The sequence below is a fragment of the Electrophorus electricus genome, chromosome 21, assembly GCF_013358815.1.
Source record: "Electrophorus electricus isolate fEleEle1 chromosome 21, fEleEle1.pri, whole genome shotgun sequence".
Classification (NCBI taxonomy): Eukaryota; Metazoa; Chordata; class Actinopteri; order Gymnotiformes; family Gymnotidae; genus Electrophorus; species Electrophorus electricus.
The window spans coordinates 9,816,336-9,833,198 of record NC_049555.1 but is presented as its reverse complement, the minus strand read 5'-3'; the positions used below and the strand labels follow the sequence as shown (position 1 = coordinate 9,833,198).

General features: G+C 45.3%; 1 protein-coding gene across 2 annotated transcripts in view; it reads left to right on the top strand.

Annotated features, from left to right (window-relative positions):
* si:ch211-186j3.6 (neural-cadherin) overlaps positions 1-16,863 on the top strand; it is a 146,067-nt gene that overhangs the window by 58,911 nt on the left and 70,293 nt on the right. For both annotated transcript variants that reach the window (XR_004775435.1, XM_035521097.1), the window contains exons 7-11: positions 6,715-6,857; positions 10,937-11,109; positions 14,386-14,554; positions 15,381-15,551; positions 16,276-16,448. Coding sequence is in view for 1 of the 2 variants with exons in the window: in XM_035521097.1 (XP_035376990.1) it covers positions 6,715-6,857; positions 10,937-11,109; positions 14,386-14,554; positions 15,381-15,551; positions 16,276-16,448 (829 nt within the window). In the remaining variant the exon portion in view is untranslated. The remainder of the gene's footprint in view (positions 1-6,714; positions 6,858-10,936; positions 11,110-14,385; positions 14,555-15,380; positions 15,552-16,275; positions 16,449-16,863) is intronic.

The following is a 16,863-nucleotide window of genomic DNA, read 5'->3' as shown; positions in this document are numbered from 1 at the left end:
CATGTGTGTACGTGCGTGTGCATGTGTGTACGTGTGTGCGTGTGTGTCTGTGTGCGTGCGCGTGCGCGTGTGTGTGTGTGCGCGCATGTGTGCGTGTGTGTGCATGTGTGTGTGCATGTGTGCGTGCATGTGTGCGTGCGTGCATGTGCGTGTGTGTGGCCGCGTGTGTGTGGGTGCGTGCATGTGTGCGCGTGTATGCGTGTGTGTGTGTGTGTGTGTGTGTGTGCGTGTGTGTGTGTCTGTGTGCGTGTGTGTGTGTGTGTGTGTGTGTGTGTGTGTGTGTGTGTGTGTGTGTGTGTGTGTGTGTGTGTGTGTGTGTGTTGCTTCCCTCTGCTGAAGGAATCATTAGAATGAATTCTGGCAGGAGCTGTTGACATGTGAGCTCGTATAAGCCTATTGACTTTTTCTCTCTGCCTGCTGCTCTACCTCTGCCCTCTGCTGCAGTCCTTCCCCTGTGTCTCCCTCCCTCCTACCTGTGCCTACTGGAGCTCAGCTCTGTAAACAACCCCACATAATAACCCCACCTCCACCCAGCATAACCAGATACCCCAGCTTGCATGTCTCCATGCAGCCTGTAACCATACAGCCCATACCCGTGGACCCGACCTATGACGTGCAGCCTACGATGTCTTATATATCTCGTATTCCACTGTGAGACACCAGCGAGACCTAAAGTGAGCCATTTCACTAAGGCTGGCGTGCTGGCCGCACTACATCATTACTGTCGCTGCTTGTCATTTCTCATGTCCTTACCTGAGTATTCACTGAGGATGAGCGATATTTATAAAAACACCAGATAGGCAGGAGAACATGGTCAGCTGACACATATGAGACCCTGGTGTACAGTAATGAGCATAAGCATGTCACTCTGCAGACCCGAGGTCATTTATTTCTGCAATTAAAAAAAAAAAATCGTGAGCAACTGAAACTGCTAATTGTGCGTCTAAACCTGCCATTATGTTTTGAGACTGGCATGTACGAGAGTCCGGGGCGCTACTTGAAGCTGTCCGCTTTGGCAGTTTATTTGCTGGCCTTAATTTGCTTTGCAGTGTAATGGTTTGGTGTTGACAGATGGGTGGCTGAGCTGGTGGGGTGGCTGGATGTGAGACTGATGGCTCAGATAACGAGCGTCAGGGACGTGTGCTGAGGAAGTGGGGCAGCCAGGACCCCCACGCTCCTGTTGCCCTGATAACCTCCACGTGCGCCGTGCATGCATCCTGGCATAATCTGGTGTCATCGAGGCCATCACCCGCTTCATCGCCTGGGCTGGGCGGGGGGGGGGTGGTCCTTTTCTTCTTTTCTCACTGTCGTTACAGTCTGACAGGTGATCACAGTGCTTGTGCTCGGCAGACGTGCCAAGGAGCCATCTGAGAATGAGGCCTTTGAGCCTGCTGCGTCTGCTTTTTGAGCAAGTCTGTGTGTGTGTGTGTGTGTGTGTCTGTGTGTGTCTGTGTGTGTGTGTGTGTGTGTCTGTGTCTGTGTGTGTGTGTGTGTGTGTGTCTGTGTCTGTGTGTGTGTGTGTGTGTGTGTGTCTGTGTGTGTGTGTCTGTGTGTGTGTGTGTGTGTGTGTGTGTGTCTGTGTGTGTGTGTCTGTGTGTGTGTGTGTGTGTGTGCGTTCATGAGCGAACTTGGTCCTTTGAGCTGGATGACAAATTGCAGGTCGTCGGTGTCATCCATGCGACGGATGTTGGTGCGTGCTGACAGGGTGAGGAGGGGAAAGCCATGGCGTCTCCACGGAGACTACATACATCACCTACATGAAATGACTGTCAGCATGTCTCTGTTTGCCATCAGTCAGACCTGCACCATATGGGGTGACAAATTTAAACACTCGTTCTCTTCTTCTTAACTTCTATCCATCTTTATAGCTATCTATATTCTGGCTTCTGATTGCCTTCTTCTCACTCTTAGACTTTCATCTCCCTTCATCTATCACTTTCTGTCTCTTATTTTTTATTTCCAACTTTCTCATACTCTTCTATCTGTCTTCCTCTTTCGCTTACTCTCTGGCGCTCGTTCACGTTTTCGCTCTCTCATTCTCTCTTGCTCTCTCTGTGTCTGTTACTTTGTCTGACTATATGTCTTTCTGTATCTCCATCATTCACATTGTCAAACTGACTGAGATTAATTGTGGAAAAGCTGACTTTTCATTCGGTTGGAGCTCAAACCAATACACTTGAAGATACATCCATCTCTGGAGACATCTGTTTATTACCCCAAATTCCTTCCCATTTATCTTCCGGCAAGAGAGGAATTTAGCGATGAGAGGGGCCACGGATAAGAGAGCAGAGAAAGGTTTAAGAAAACACAGCTACTAATACTTGTAGCGTGAGCTTATTCTCCCCACATCTGTTTAACTAGCCTTCAGACGAGACTGACAGGATTTATGTCCACAGGAGCACTCGCGCCTCTGGCATCTGTTTGTATTCTCGACCTGCTAAGCGCCGAGCACGCCAGTGGGCCATCAGAGCTCTGTCCGCACCTGACCTTTATCGGCTTTGATGGACTGTTGTGCTCTGACAAAGAAGAAACGCTTTGACTGCTGTCCTGTGCAATGCGCCGCTGCCCTAAAAAAATGCCAGTAGTGGAGAAATGAAATCTTTAATGCTGAATGGAAACAGATAGAGACGGGTAGGTGAGTGAACGCATCCCAGTCAACCTGGTAGGAGTTCTCTCTCCTCCTGGTTTTTGATACTTTTGTTCACATGGAAAAAGTCTGTGTGGATAGAATTCTAAACTACCATCCAGCATGCAGATGGGGGGAGTAGGGTGGAGTTGTATCCTGTTGTGACGTTCGGAGGCTTAAGCAGGATGCGGGGACGAGACATGTCGAAACAGACATTTATCAACACACCTAACAACAATACGTAGCACGTAGGCTATATTTTCAAACACCAACAACATCCACGATAAGACAAAAGACTTTTATATACGCGAGACAATGACACACAACAAGGATCAGGTGTGAAACACGAGAGGGCGTGGCAATACAGACGAACACACATACACACATACACACACACACACACACACACACACACACACACAGACAGACGTTTGAGGGGGGGGAGTGGCCATACCGTGACACCTGCTTGTATCCCTGTCATTAGAGACTTCCATGTATAGGGTCATTTAAGCAACAGGAGCAGTTTGGTGGCAGAAAGGTTTTTTTTCTTTTTTTTTCTGGGTGTCAAAAAAAATTCTCACCAGTCATCTTCCAGTCGTTTGAACCCAGACACTTGTTCCACACAATGGGATCTAGAAAGGACTCTGTGTGGTAATTTGTACGTTCAGCTTGCCAAGTGTTGTCTACTACAGAAAAAAGGAAATCTACTGTTTTTGTTTTTCTTTTTCATAATTCCTCTGTTTTCTTTTGAAATGTTTTTTGAAATTCTTTAGTTTTTCTCTCTGTATCTGACTCTCTCTAGGTATCTGTCTCTTTTTCTCTCTCTGTTTCACTGCAATAGATTTGAAATGAAACACTGAACAATGAGTGTGCTCTTGATGTGGCATTTATGTCTGGAGTCTGACGCAGTTGTCTCTCAACATAACGAGCGAAGACATGGCACAACCTTTAAGCAGGTCTGCCACGAGGCAAAAAACCCCCAAACAAGTCAGATTAAATCAGAGACAGCCATAACACGAGGTGTGTAGAAAACGAACCTGTTCTGGTAAAAAGCAAGATCACAGTGGTGTGCCTAGCAAAAGCCATCAACCTATTAGACTAGACTGTGTAATGATGCGCAGTAGCTGATGACTGAAGCATGCTTTCAGTTATGAAGAAAATTCTCTTTTCAACCGTTGAACCGTCTCTAGGCATCTAGGGATAGACATGTCAGTGACAAAGTGCGGATGAAAGAAAAACCAACATGAAAAGCAAAAGACTGAGAAAAGGGTGACATGGGCCTGTGCGTGTGCTGATGGAATGGGCTCACTTGTCTTTATCGACGACCCGAATGCCGACAGCAGCGGCGGCAGCAGAATGAACAGAATGAGCTGTGAATTGCTCAGAAGTGTCTCAGCCACTCAGACCCAGCCAAGTGGGTGGTGCTTCACACTGCAGCTGGACAAGGATCCCAGCTAAAGCTATGCAGGTTTCTTTTTTAAGACCAAAAGGTATTCGTAAGTCTGAGCCCCACTGAGCAGCATAATCACGGAAACAGCCCCCAGAATCACATGCATCCCTCGCTTGTGAAATGGCAGTCCTTTAGTGTTACTTTCTGAATGTTTCTAAATTGAGTTTCTAAATCAGACCCAGCCCAGCCCAGCCCAGCCCAGCCCAGCCCACTAAGCACAAAGCCTTGAGAACAAGCAAAGCAGTTAATGTATAGATAGGTAACTTGGCTAAAAATGACTTCTTACAGTTAGTGTATGTGAACACATGAACTGGTACCGGAGTGATGCTCTGAGCTCTAGCTAAACGTGCTGTTATAATGTTAGTCTTCTTCACTGTGAAACCAACTTGGTGCCTGGTGGTCTTATAAAACTACATGACTTGGTCAAAAGATTGATGACTCCTTCTTTTCTCCCCTTAGGTAACATTAATGAAAAACATTTTCAAACAGAAGCTCAAAGACAAAAGTCTTTTCTTTTTCATCCAGTGTTGCTTTATTTTCTGCTGATAAAATTGTAAGTCTTAACTAACAATCCACTCAACTCCAATCACTTGGGGTTCGAGCCCTGAAAAAAAGCCCTAGCAACGCTTCTTTTCAAAATGTTTTCGCATGCAGTTTCTGACTAATTTGCAGTAGTTACAGAATAAATTTTGTGTGTGTGGGTGTGTGTGTGTGTGTGTGTGTGTGTGTGTGTGTCTGTGTGTGTGCACGTGCGTGTGTGTGTGTGTGTGTGTGTGTGTGGGTTGGGGCTGCCACTGTTCTGTACGGTGTTAGGACACAATTCCAGTAGAAGTGACATTTATCCTGACACTCTTCATAATAACTTGTATTGGCACATTGCTTGTGTAGCTCAGAGCACATGCCATTATTTAGAACTCAAGAATAATTACTCTTGAATCAACAGTTTGCAAAGAGACTCCTGTTTAGCATTTGCTCTGTTCTTTGGGAAATAAGAATGAACATAGAACATCTATCTGATGTATGTATAAAAAGCGTTTGACACACACAACAGAACATAACTTAATTGAGATTTATTTCTAGTAAATCTCCTGATATGGATGACATGGTGTAGTGGTTTTAACACTTTAATAAATTGTTAGTCATATTGATAAAGTTAACTGAGGCACCACCCTAACAGAAAATTAATTAATTTTAACTAATTTCTTAATAATTAATAATTCAGTCTTAAATCTGTCTCAGTGACTTCGACAGCATGATTAGAATACCACTCTTGATGCACAGTTGTTATAGCTAAGGTGTGTTTCTTGAGTAAACATAGATAGGAAAACATGAATAAAAATCATTGACTAACATTCTACTAATGATCAGAGGTACTGAGTTCACTTAGAATCTATATAATAAAACAAATATAACAATGTAACCAAACCAAAATTAACCCAAATGATTTATGTGGCTAACTAGGTTAATAAGACAAAAAAAAAGAAGAGGAATAAAATTTTTTTTTTTTTTAAATAACCTGTGAAAATGACCAACCGGACAGTCTACTTATCAACCCAACAAATACCAATAAAGGGAATTTAATAACCAAATGAGATTTGTGATGTGAGAGCATGACTAAAAGTAACAGGAAGACTTAGTAAAGAAGGAGGAACTGTTGTGCAACAACTGCAGGGAGAAATAATTATAGTATTGAGGAGGCTGCATCACTGGGGGAGGGAAAGAGTTACTGATCTAATTTTGAAATTTAAACAGTCTCATTACTATTGATACCAACCGGTAACGTAAAAAGGCACATGCCTGTCCTTATGACTCGCTGGGCTCGACCATGTCAAACCGTCCGCAGAGAGTCTGTTTTTCATCAAAACCCTCTGGATGGCACTGAGAGAGAGCGTCCGTTTTCCATCAAACCGTCTGGATGGCCCTGAGAGGGAGTCCATTTCGGTCGCACTGCTGGCTCCACGCTGCACGAGCGATGTAGGCCGATGGCGATGAGACGGCCAGGCTTCTTGATCCGTGGAATTGGATTTTCAGAGCTGGCTCAGTTCGAGAATCCTAGGCCTTTTTGAGCAGGTCTTCAAAAGTAGGAGTTTTGGGTGTCAGTGGTCATGTGTCCCATCCTTGCTTTCGATGATAATTCTTAATGGATTATCGCTGACCAGAAACACAATGTTGTGAATACCACTTGCAGTGACTTGCCTGTGCTTTTGAAAAGTTACCCTTTTCGTCCTTTCTTTAAAATTTTGTTTGTGCATATGGGAGCTGTTGGAACACACAGGAACCACCTTACAATTCTCTTCTTGTCCTCCTTGTGTGCTCTCTTGGAAATTAGTCTCATTCTTTACTACATGCATTCATTAAGGCATAAGTAAGACCTCCAGAAGACACTAGTTTCTGTTGCTAAGATACTTGACTGGTAATCTGCAAGTTTAAACCCTGCCACCACCAAGTTGCCACTGTTAGGCCCATGAGCAAGGCCATTAACCCTCAATTGCTCAAGTTATGTTCTTTGGATAAAAAGCTAAATGCTGTAAATGTAAAATGCGACCCCTCCCAAGAGATATTCATTTGTGTGTGTGCATGTGCACATGCTTGCATACGTGTGCGTATGCATTTATGTGTGTGGTCTTTTCCCATTCAGATATCGTACTTTTGTATCAGAAGATGCTGGACCCAATACCTTAGTTGCAACGGTGCTTGCTAAGGACCCAGATGGTGATGGGATCACATACAAAATCTCATCAGGCAATGAAGAAGGCAACTTTGTCATTGACAGTCAGAAAGGTAAGCTGTCTCTCTCTCTCTCTCTCTCTCTCTCTCTCTTTCTCTCAAAGCAAAAGGTATGGTGTATTCTCTCATGTACCAACATGGTTCGTGATTATACACATACCACACCACAGTTTCTTAACAAAACCTATTCTCTCTTCTCCATCTCTACGTTAAGGTGCTGTGTTTGAACCCCAAAGGCTAAATCACTAGTAATTTCTCTTAGCAAGTGGTTGAATCGTGATAGAGACAGGGAAAAAACCTTAAGCAGAGAAGGAGACTACACTGCATTTTGCTTCAGCATTGCTTTGCTTTCAACACTGCATTTTGCATTTCACTTTTGTTATTGTATTTCATTCAGCATAATGCTATTCAGGGTGATTAAGAGCATACCATGGAGTTCATCTAACCTTGCAAACCAAAGGCAACAGGAATGTTGTGAAGAATGTTGCACTTTTAAATCCTTCGGTTTTCTGGAAATACTATGTTGGGATTAACGCATCAAATCCAAGGTTATTAATTCAGTTACTCTATGGCTTTAAGGAGTGGACATTAAAAAAAACCCCTTTGATTATTTTTTTCTAACATACATGATACTTGCTTTTGATAGGGATGATACATTGGGTGAAAAAAACTATAAGAACTTTTACATTTTAAGAATATTTTTAAGAATTTAAAGATGCCTTTTGATGGAACAGTTTGGATGGAACAGGAATAAGAAATAATCTACACAATTGCAGACTTCTTGTGCTGCTACCTGTGCTGGAGGCTTTTTAAAATGTATTTTAGAGTGTGTGCTTATTGCCAAGCAAACTGCAAACATACTTGGGCAACTATTGAAGGACTAGTATTGTACCCAAGTCATAACAGTGGCATTTGCGTGATATCCACATTTTTTGCAGTGTTAAATGTCATAATTTTGTCTTGATTTCACTGTGAATCTGAAGTTTTTTTATTCATTCATACAAATATGTTCCAGTGTTGTAAGATAAGGGGAAGAATTCTAGTTGTCGTCCTCTGTGAACGTACACATACATGCATGAACAAAATCTCGTGAGCAGAACATCACGAGACCTCAATGTCCAACCTGAGAGAAATTATTATTATTATCATTATGATTATTATAATTGAATTCAGGTGCGTCTCTGTGCATTGCTACAGCGGGCACGCTCTGGCATTCCCGAGAAGAGTCTCTCCGTGATGCCGATTCAGTGATGCCTGTTCCCTTATTCTGACATCAAAGGCTGCTTTTATTGTGTCCTTTTTCACAGATCATCAGATCTCGGCCTCTCCCATAACTATTTCAATCAATCCTTAGACTCCCCCTTTCCTTTGTTAGATATGTTCCGCCAGCACTCGATGGCCACTGTTAATTTGACTGTAACTCACAGAAGAATATGTTCTGTTTGAGTTAATGGCATTTTAAGAATCCAAGCAGCCGAGTCAATAAGATGATCGGGGAGTCATTGTATTAAAGGCATAAATACAGTGACTACATTTGTCTGGGTGAAGGACATATTTATCAATGCTCGGGGAAATGTTTACCCTGATAATCAGCCAAATCGTCTCTGGCATACCGTACCTGTCAGTTTTTTACATTTTATTTTTTAGAATTCATTTTTTGTTGTTTAATTATTATATATTCTTATTTGCAATGTTTTGCTTTTCTTTTGTTCCTAGCCCAGCAAGCAACGCAGAGTTAAAATGGCTTCCATCATCTCAGTGCCTGTCGTTGTGGGACCACATAAATAAATCAAAAACGATTGGATGTGTGATGTGGGAGACAGGCTTCTAACATTGTACAATAGCTTATAAATTGACTAATTACTGCAGCTGGGGTAAAACCTAACCAGCAGCAAGTGCTCTGCTCTTTACAGCGAGCACGCATGAAACAAGATAAGGTCTGGAGAATATGAAGTAGAATAATTCATGAGTGGAGTTTTTGATGTTGTGTCTCCCTTTATGATTAGTATTTATTTTGATCATCTGGGTTATGTAAAATGAAACAAAAAGAGAGCTTCTTCTATAGCCTTTCACGCTCTGTGAAGAGCCAGTTACACGGTGCCCTCTGCCATGCGTTTTGGGGGATTTCAGACTTTCTGCTGGACTGTCACTGCGTCGGACGGCTAGTTTATTTAACTTGGCTGTGTCACCTTGCTCCTGAGCTGCTCCAGCTGCTTCAGGGATGGGTGGAGGGCAGCTGGCTCTCTCTCCCTCTCAGAATGGGGCGGATTTGGGGGCAAGATGCTGATCGGAGCTGGCACAGGCTGCGAGGCCAGTGGCCATCCCCCTGCCCTGCTCCATCCAAAGCCACTTTTGCTCATCCGCCCCTGGACGAATGATCTCCGCCTTTGCTGTGGTGCTGATATGAGCTGGCTGCCGGCGTCGTGCCCCACAAAGAGCCATCGGCTAACGCAAAATGTGCACACTCAGATACGGCACACTCACATATGCGCTCATACACACTCATACACATGCATGCTCCTTTATCCACGAGCATTAGTTGCCGCATGGTATACACCACAGTATGTGAATATATAACACAGGAAGACAAACAAATTTAAATCCACTTATAAAAAAATGTTTGAATTCCAATTCCGATGCTTACCTTCACTGGCATGTTGTTATGCATGCTGTTTTCGGTAAAGGTGCTGTATATGTGTGTTCATTTGTGTGTGTATCTATTTCATCACCCACACACTGAATGCATTATTGCAGGAAACTAGCACACATTGGCTTGTTAAGGACTGCTGGCAAAGAGGGCCCAGCTGAGCCTAAGGCATTTACAACCTGCTGTTGATACAGCTGTCTATACCGATGAAGCTTACAAGACTCTTCCATAGGCATATGTACACACACACACGCACACACACACACACACAGACACACACAAATTTGCGAACACATGCATGCACACATTCCCTTTTGTGCCTCAAACCTCATTCCACTGTGACATCGGTTGGAGGAAAATAATTCAGATTGAATTAGAATTGATTACAGGTTTTTTTCCTCCTCCCCACTGCAGCAGCACCACAAAAGCTCTCTTGCGGCGCATCAGAGTCCGAGCAGGGCTCTCAGAGCAGGGCTCTGAATGGGATGGGATCCTCCCATGCCAGGTCTGCTTCAGTAGTCGCGTGCCTTCCTTTAATGTTCCATCGCTGCTAGTCTGAGATAGGAGTCGTCCAGCTCTGCAGATTAGAAGCATGGGCGTGATCACACATGACAGGCCACATCCGGGAAAGGGGTTGGTTGGGCGGGGGAGTGATCAGGAGGAGACGTATAGCAGCATGCGCAAGGTCATCAATGCGCCTGCTCCCACTGTCACTGAAGATAAGCCACCGTGTGTTTAGCAGGGCGGCAGCACGCGTGCACAGCTGGGAAAAGCCCACGCACACATGCACGCTCTAGTATACATGCAGGGTGGTACAGTGGAGCAGGGTTTATGCACTCGAGCCTGGAGAGCATGAGATGGATTTCCGACACATGTGCACACATATACTGCCTTCCACAAATTTTCACTAGGCCAAAAGGTTCACAGCAACAGGCGTGCTGCCCTTACGGGCATTTGCATAAAGAGCAGAGACCCGTGTGCTGACTGTAGGTGGCATGGTGAGGGTCAGGCTACAGCTGTGTCTGAGTCTGCAGTGAGAAAGACAGAGAGAGAGAGAGAGAGAGAGAGAGAGAGAGAGAGAGAGAGAAAGATGAATAGAAGTAGAGGAATTACTGGAAGGCAATCTGTGTCTGGAAGCCAACAGACCAAGTACGCTCCTGCTGTGGTCAAAGATTTGTTTTATCCGACACTGTTCATAAACACCTCTTATCTTCATCAGACGAGACGTAATTGAGTGCATATTGCATTAGTGCAGGATCAAAATTCATGATGCAAATACCCCCCCCCCCCCCCCCCCCCCACACACACACACTGGATTTAACCCCATGGGCCATGCAGAGTTATTAAATCAGTGGGCTTACACAACCTTGTGTAAAATCTCATGTAATTTTGTCATTTTCTTACTTTTTGGGAGTGAAGTCTTTCTTTCACCATGGCTTTCACCGAGGCTTTGTGTGTTAAACCCCCTTGTGACTGTGCCCCCCAGGGCTGATCCGTCTCCGCTCCACCCCCCCACCCAAACTGCAGGGGGTGGAATACATCCTGAACATCACAGCGATGGATGACAACACCTCCGGTGGACCCCAGTCCCTCTCAGCCACTGCCCAGGTCATTGTGGGAGTGGACGATGTCAACAACAACAAGCCTATATTTGAGAAGGTACTTCTATACTCTACCTGGCTATTTGGTTATGGAGCTCATTGAATGTCTGAATTGTACACTGGCCCACTTCCTTTCACCATTTCGCTCCCTGCTCCTGTTTTAGGGCTTTCCTTTTCTCCTCTGAAGCACTTCTTTAGCACCGCTTGTTTCTCTCTCTCTCTCTTTCTCTCTCTCTCTCTCTCTCTCTCTCTCTCTCTCTCTCTCTCTCAGTCCTCATGAGAAGTGATTAGCTAGCCTATCCGCACTATTCCTGGATCATCTAACAGCCTTTTTAATTAAGAGCTTGAAATATCTGCCGACTCATCACAGGCCCACCCGTGTGCCAATATCTCAATTTTACGTGAGACGTGCGGGACCCAGGAGAGGTTTAGAGGGCTTGGGGGGGCTGCTCTCAGACAGCTCTAGAAGAGTGCTGAGATGGAGAGCTCCTTGGCATGGCAGGGCACACTGCCATGCCTCTCCTCTGCCCCTGAAGCGCTCCGCGCCAGTCCCGGGGTGAATTAGGCATTATTCCTTTTTTACAAGGTAGATTAAATGGCTTCTCACTTGCTCACCTGGAGTGGAGAGGTTAACGAGACAGAGGCCTAACCTATCCCCTAAACCCACCACCGATCACTCCCCCGTTCAAAAAACTTGAGTGGCATTATATCCAAAAGACAGAAATCTCTCATATCCTGATCACTCCCTCATACCCCCTGCCCCTCCCCTCCCTGACCACGCCCTCATAATCAATGCCCCTCCCCTCCCTGACCACGCCCTCATAGCCCCTGCCCCTCCCCTCCTTGACCACTCCCTCCTACCCCCACACCCTTCTCTTCCCTGACCACGCCCTCATAGTACATGTCCCTCCCTCCCTGACCACGCCCTCATAGTACATGCCCCTCCCCTCCCTGACCACACCCTCATCCTTCTCCCCCTGCTTCTGCTTTCATACTCTGACTTGCTCCTACATTCGCAGGTTTTCTGTCTTGTCTTGCATTCTCTCTTTGTCACCCCACTTTCTCTTGTGCGTCCTTTAACACTATCATCCTTTTTTCCTGGCTAGCTCCCTCTCATTCCTGCTCTCCATGTGGCATGCTGGAAAATATGTTGGGTTAGTGTCCTCCCCTCCTGCTCCGATACTCCCCAACCCCCCAACCATGCCTCTGGCACGTGGCTTTCCTCTGCTCTGCGCCGCTGGCTGAGAACCAGGCTGCTCCTATGTGCAAGAGAACATCAGTGGCTGCTGGAGCTCCCAGGAGATCCACCCTCTCCCAGGCTCAGGGCCTGTTGGCATTACTACCAACGAGGGGTTGAGGGTAGACCATGAGGTGCGAGTAACTATCTCAGCTGAGTAGACAACACAATGCTCTCAGTATGGGCTCGGTTAGATAATACCAGGTTTAGAAAAGGGGGTAGTGGGAAGAATGCAAAGACCTGGAACTCGGGATATCAAAACTAGGCTGGTGGACTGATAGCCATCTGATTTGGGAATTGCTCATGGATCTTTTTTTAATCTTATTACTTGTTCATTTATTTATATGCAGCCTTTGTTGTTTGCAGTTCTATTTGAGGTGTATAAATTTAGAGCCCTCTAATGATGGAGGAATTTTTTCTCTTTTTTTCTTTTTTCATTTTACATAATACACACACACACTGACACACACACACACACATACACACACACACACTTCTAGATGAGGATGATGAGGAAGGTGTGTGGGTAGTGGAGTGAGATTGAATGATCCGGGTTTATTCCAGGAGTCTCAGAAGATTTGGAGAGGATAGAATTGATTTAAGGAAGCTTCAATTATAAAACACAGATGAACCTTTGCAGAATAAAACAGAGAAGTCCAGGCTTCCTATTCTCCTCCTTGCCTCTCCTTCCCTCTCCTTCACACTTGTTCCCTCTTGTTCCCTCTCCCCTATAGTTCCCTCTCCTTCCTTCTCGTTCCCTCTCCTTCACTCTTGTTCCCTCTCCTTCACTCTCATTCCTCCTCCTTCCCTCTAGTTCCCTCTCCTTCACTCTCATTCCTCCTCCTTCCCTCTAGTTCCCTCTCCTTCAGTCTCATTCCTCCTCCTTCCCTCTAGTTCCCTCTCCTTCACTCTCATTCCTCCTCCTTCCCTCTAGTTCCCTCTCCTTCACTCTCATTCCTCCTCCTTCCCTCTTGTTCCCTCTCCTTCACTCTCATTCCTCCTCCTTCCCTCTTGTTCCCTCTCCTTCACTCTCATTCCTCCTCCTTCCCTCTAGTTCCCTCTCCTTCAGTCTCATTCCTCCTCCTTCCCTCTAGTTCCCTCTCCTTCACTCTCATTCCTCCTCCTTCCCTCTAGTTCCCTCTCCTTCACTCTCATTCCTCCTCCTTCCCTCTTGTTCCCTCTCCTTCACTCTCATTCCTCCTCCTTCCCTCTAGTTCCCTCTCCTTCACTCTCATTCCTCCTCCTTCCCTCTAGTTCCCTCTCCTTCACTCTCATTCCTCCTCCTTCCCTCTAGTTCCCTCTCCTTCACTCTCATTCCTCCTCCTTCCCTCTTGTTCCCTCTCCTTCACTCTCATTCCTCCTCCTTCCCTCTTGTTCCCTCTCCTTCACTCTCATTCCTCCTCCTTCCCTCTAGTTCCCTCTCCTTCACTCTCATTCCTCCTCCTTCCCTCTAGTTCCCTCTCCTTCACTCTCATTCCTCCTCCTTCCCTCTTGTTCCCTCTCCTTCACTCTCATTCCTCCTCCTTCCCTCTAGTTCCCTCTCCTTCACTCTCATTCCTCCTCCTTCCCTCTCCTTCACTCTCATTCCTCCTCCTTCCCTCTAGTTCCCTCTCCTTCAGTCTCATTCCTCCTCCTTCCCTCTAGTTCCCTCTCCTTCACTCTCATTCCTCCTCCTTCCCTCTAGTTCCCTCTCCTTCACTCTCATTCCTCCTCCTTCCCTCTAATTCCCTCTCCTTCACTCTTGCTCTCTCAGTTCCCTTCCTTTTACCTCCTCCGCGACAGCTCCTTTGCTTCCCCCTGCCCTAGGGTTACCTCTCCTCTTCCCCCCCTCCCCATCATATGTTTTGACTGTGGGCAGTACAGTCACAGTCACAGCACAGTCATGTTATGTCACATGCTTTTACTGTGGGCAGCGACTGTGTTCACTGAATTTGACAAGTATTAGCCAAATGCATAGCTTTGAAACACAGAGTCTCTGAGTGCTTTGTTTCATCATCGTGTAGTTTCAAAGTGGTTTCTGTGGCATCTCTGACACTCTCACTCTCTCTCTCTCTCTCTCTCTCTCTCTCTCTCTCTCTCTCTCTCTCTCTCGATCAGTGTCAGCGGTATAAGGAGAGGGCGTCTGTTCCTGAGAATAAACCGGCAGGGACGGTGGTGCTACAGGTGTACGCGGTCGACGCAGACGAGGGAGCCAATGGGAAAGTGACGTATGGCTTCATGCACAGAGACAGCGCGGTGCCTGCTTTCAACATCGACCCTGACACGGGTACCGCAGACGAATCCTCTCCCGTTCTCTCTCCACATGGCAAATCGGAGCCTCATTTACTGAGTCTGCTCACATGTTGAATTTGTTAAGTACAGTTTGAAAAAGAAAATTAAGTTAGGATAACTCAAATAAGAGAATTCAGTCAATTTTTACTTGAGTAAACCCCACTGATCCAGTTTCACCGTCATGGGTGTCTCTTTGTAAGGCACCATACATTTAATGTTTTTTAGTTAACATAACGTCTGTCCCTCATTATGTTATTCTCTGCATGTGTCCATCTGTCTTTTTTTCTCTCATCTCTTTCTTTTTGGCCTTCTCTTTCTCTCAACCACACTCATCTTGCTCTACCATTTAGAAGTCATATGTGTTGAAGTGTTTTCATGAATCCCATAGTTCAGGCTAATTCATATTAATCATAGCCTTTTAAAATGTGCCAGCTCTCAAATGTAAAGAAGTGACAGCATGTGGAAACTCCACTCAAGCTATCTTTCATGAAACATTTAAAAGTTTTTAAAGTGGATAGAAAAAGAAGAGGAAAAAGAAGACTAACTGAAGTATATGATGCTCTCTCTCTCTCTCTCTCTCTCTCTCTCTCTCTCTCTCTGAACCTTTGACTTCTATTGTACATTCCGGCATTAACGGGTATGATAGCTCACAGGGTTTTGAGTGTGCTTTACTGTATGTAAAAAAAGAAAGGATACATGTCTGTTGCCCCTCCACTTTGCAGTTTCTCAAAGCATTTCACAGGTTTGTTTATATCACCTCAGAGCCATTAATGTTTAATTGGTCTTCATTTTGGTGGACCCTCTTCTGGTGCTTGCCGTAGGTGTGATCGTGACAGCAAGGAAGTTTGATAGGGAGCGTCAGAGGGAGTATGCGGTGACGGTCACGGCCACAGACCAGGCGGCCGAGCCCCTCATCGGCATCTGCCAGCTGAATATTATCATACTCGACGAGAATGACAACAGCCCAAAGTTTGAAACCCTGCGCTATGAGTGTGAGGGCTCTTCTCTGCTCACTGCACGCAGCACACAGCACACAGAGCACCCACAGCAGTGTAGTGTCTCGCTGGAGCCCTTTGGTCACATTCTGTCCTTGAAATATTGCAACTGGGCATTCTAGCTTTGACATGGAACGTCCAGTATGGTCCATTATTCTGAGTCCATTACTAACAGCTGAAGAGTCTGATGCAAGGGCAGTCTGAAGCACTTTTAACAATTTGGCACAAACCACTTCAGCGTGTTCATCATTAGAAGTGCCAACAATACAGCAGAGAGGCAGGCAAGCATTGGTTGCTAAGAAAAACAACAGGTAAAACTGTTTCAGACATCAGTTACCATTAGAACAAAATCTTAACAATTTTAAAAATGAACCAAATGGTTTGTGAACAGGATATTTAGATATATTCCAATTTCATACAAGGATTTCTCTACCTGCAAAATATAATGTATTTTGGAATAATTGGTATATGAGTAAAAATGTGCAAACTTTTGCATTAGTTTTTGATGAAAGACATCGAAATAATTACCTAGTCATTGGTAATGGGCTCTTAAGACTTTTATGTTCTCTTCCTGAAAACCTGCAAAGCACAAATGTAATGCAGACTAATCTGATTTAATTCATGCTAAAGCATGGCCCAGATTTTTCTCTCTATTACCACGCACACCCTCCTTTCCCATCTCTGATTGGATTCATTTGTATTCTGTGCTCTTTTCGGACAGACTTCTTGCGGGAGGACACCATGATTGGCACCAGCTTCCTGCGTGTGGCGGCGCATGACGATGACTACAGCACCAATGCAGCCATCACCTACTCCATGTCTAAGGAACAGCCGGAATACCTGCATGTCAACCCCGTGACGGGCTGGGTTTATGTCAACCAGCCCATCTCTCAGGTCAGCGTCTGTTGTCGTGGGCATACACACACACACACACACACACACACACACACACACACACACACACACACACACACACACACACACACACACACACACACACATACACAAACACACAGAGGAATCAGTAATAGGGGATTCAAAATCTATGGATATCTGGGGTTAGGGAGAAAATGTAAAATCTTACTGGAAAAAGTAATGTTGAATGGGGAGAACAGGCCCTGTAGGAGTTAAATATGGTCACGTCTTGGGATTGGTTTTGGAGAGTCTGCATTGACTGAGTGTCTTTGACACGCCATCTAGAGTTACCCTCGTGTGGAGTGTACTTTTCAACCCTAATCCAGCCCTAATCTTTTTCAAGTGTTCCCAAAGACCTTGATAAGCTTGACTGGGGTGTGTTCAGTTGGTAGTA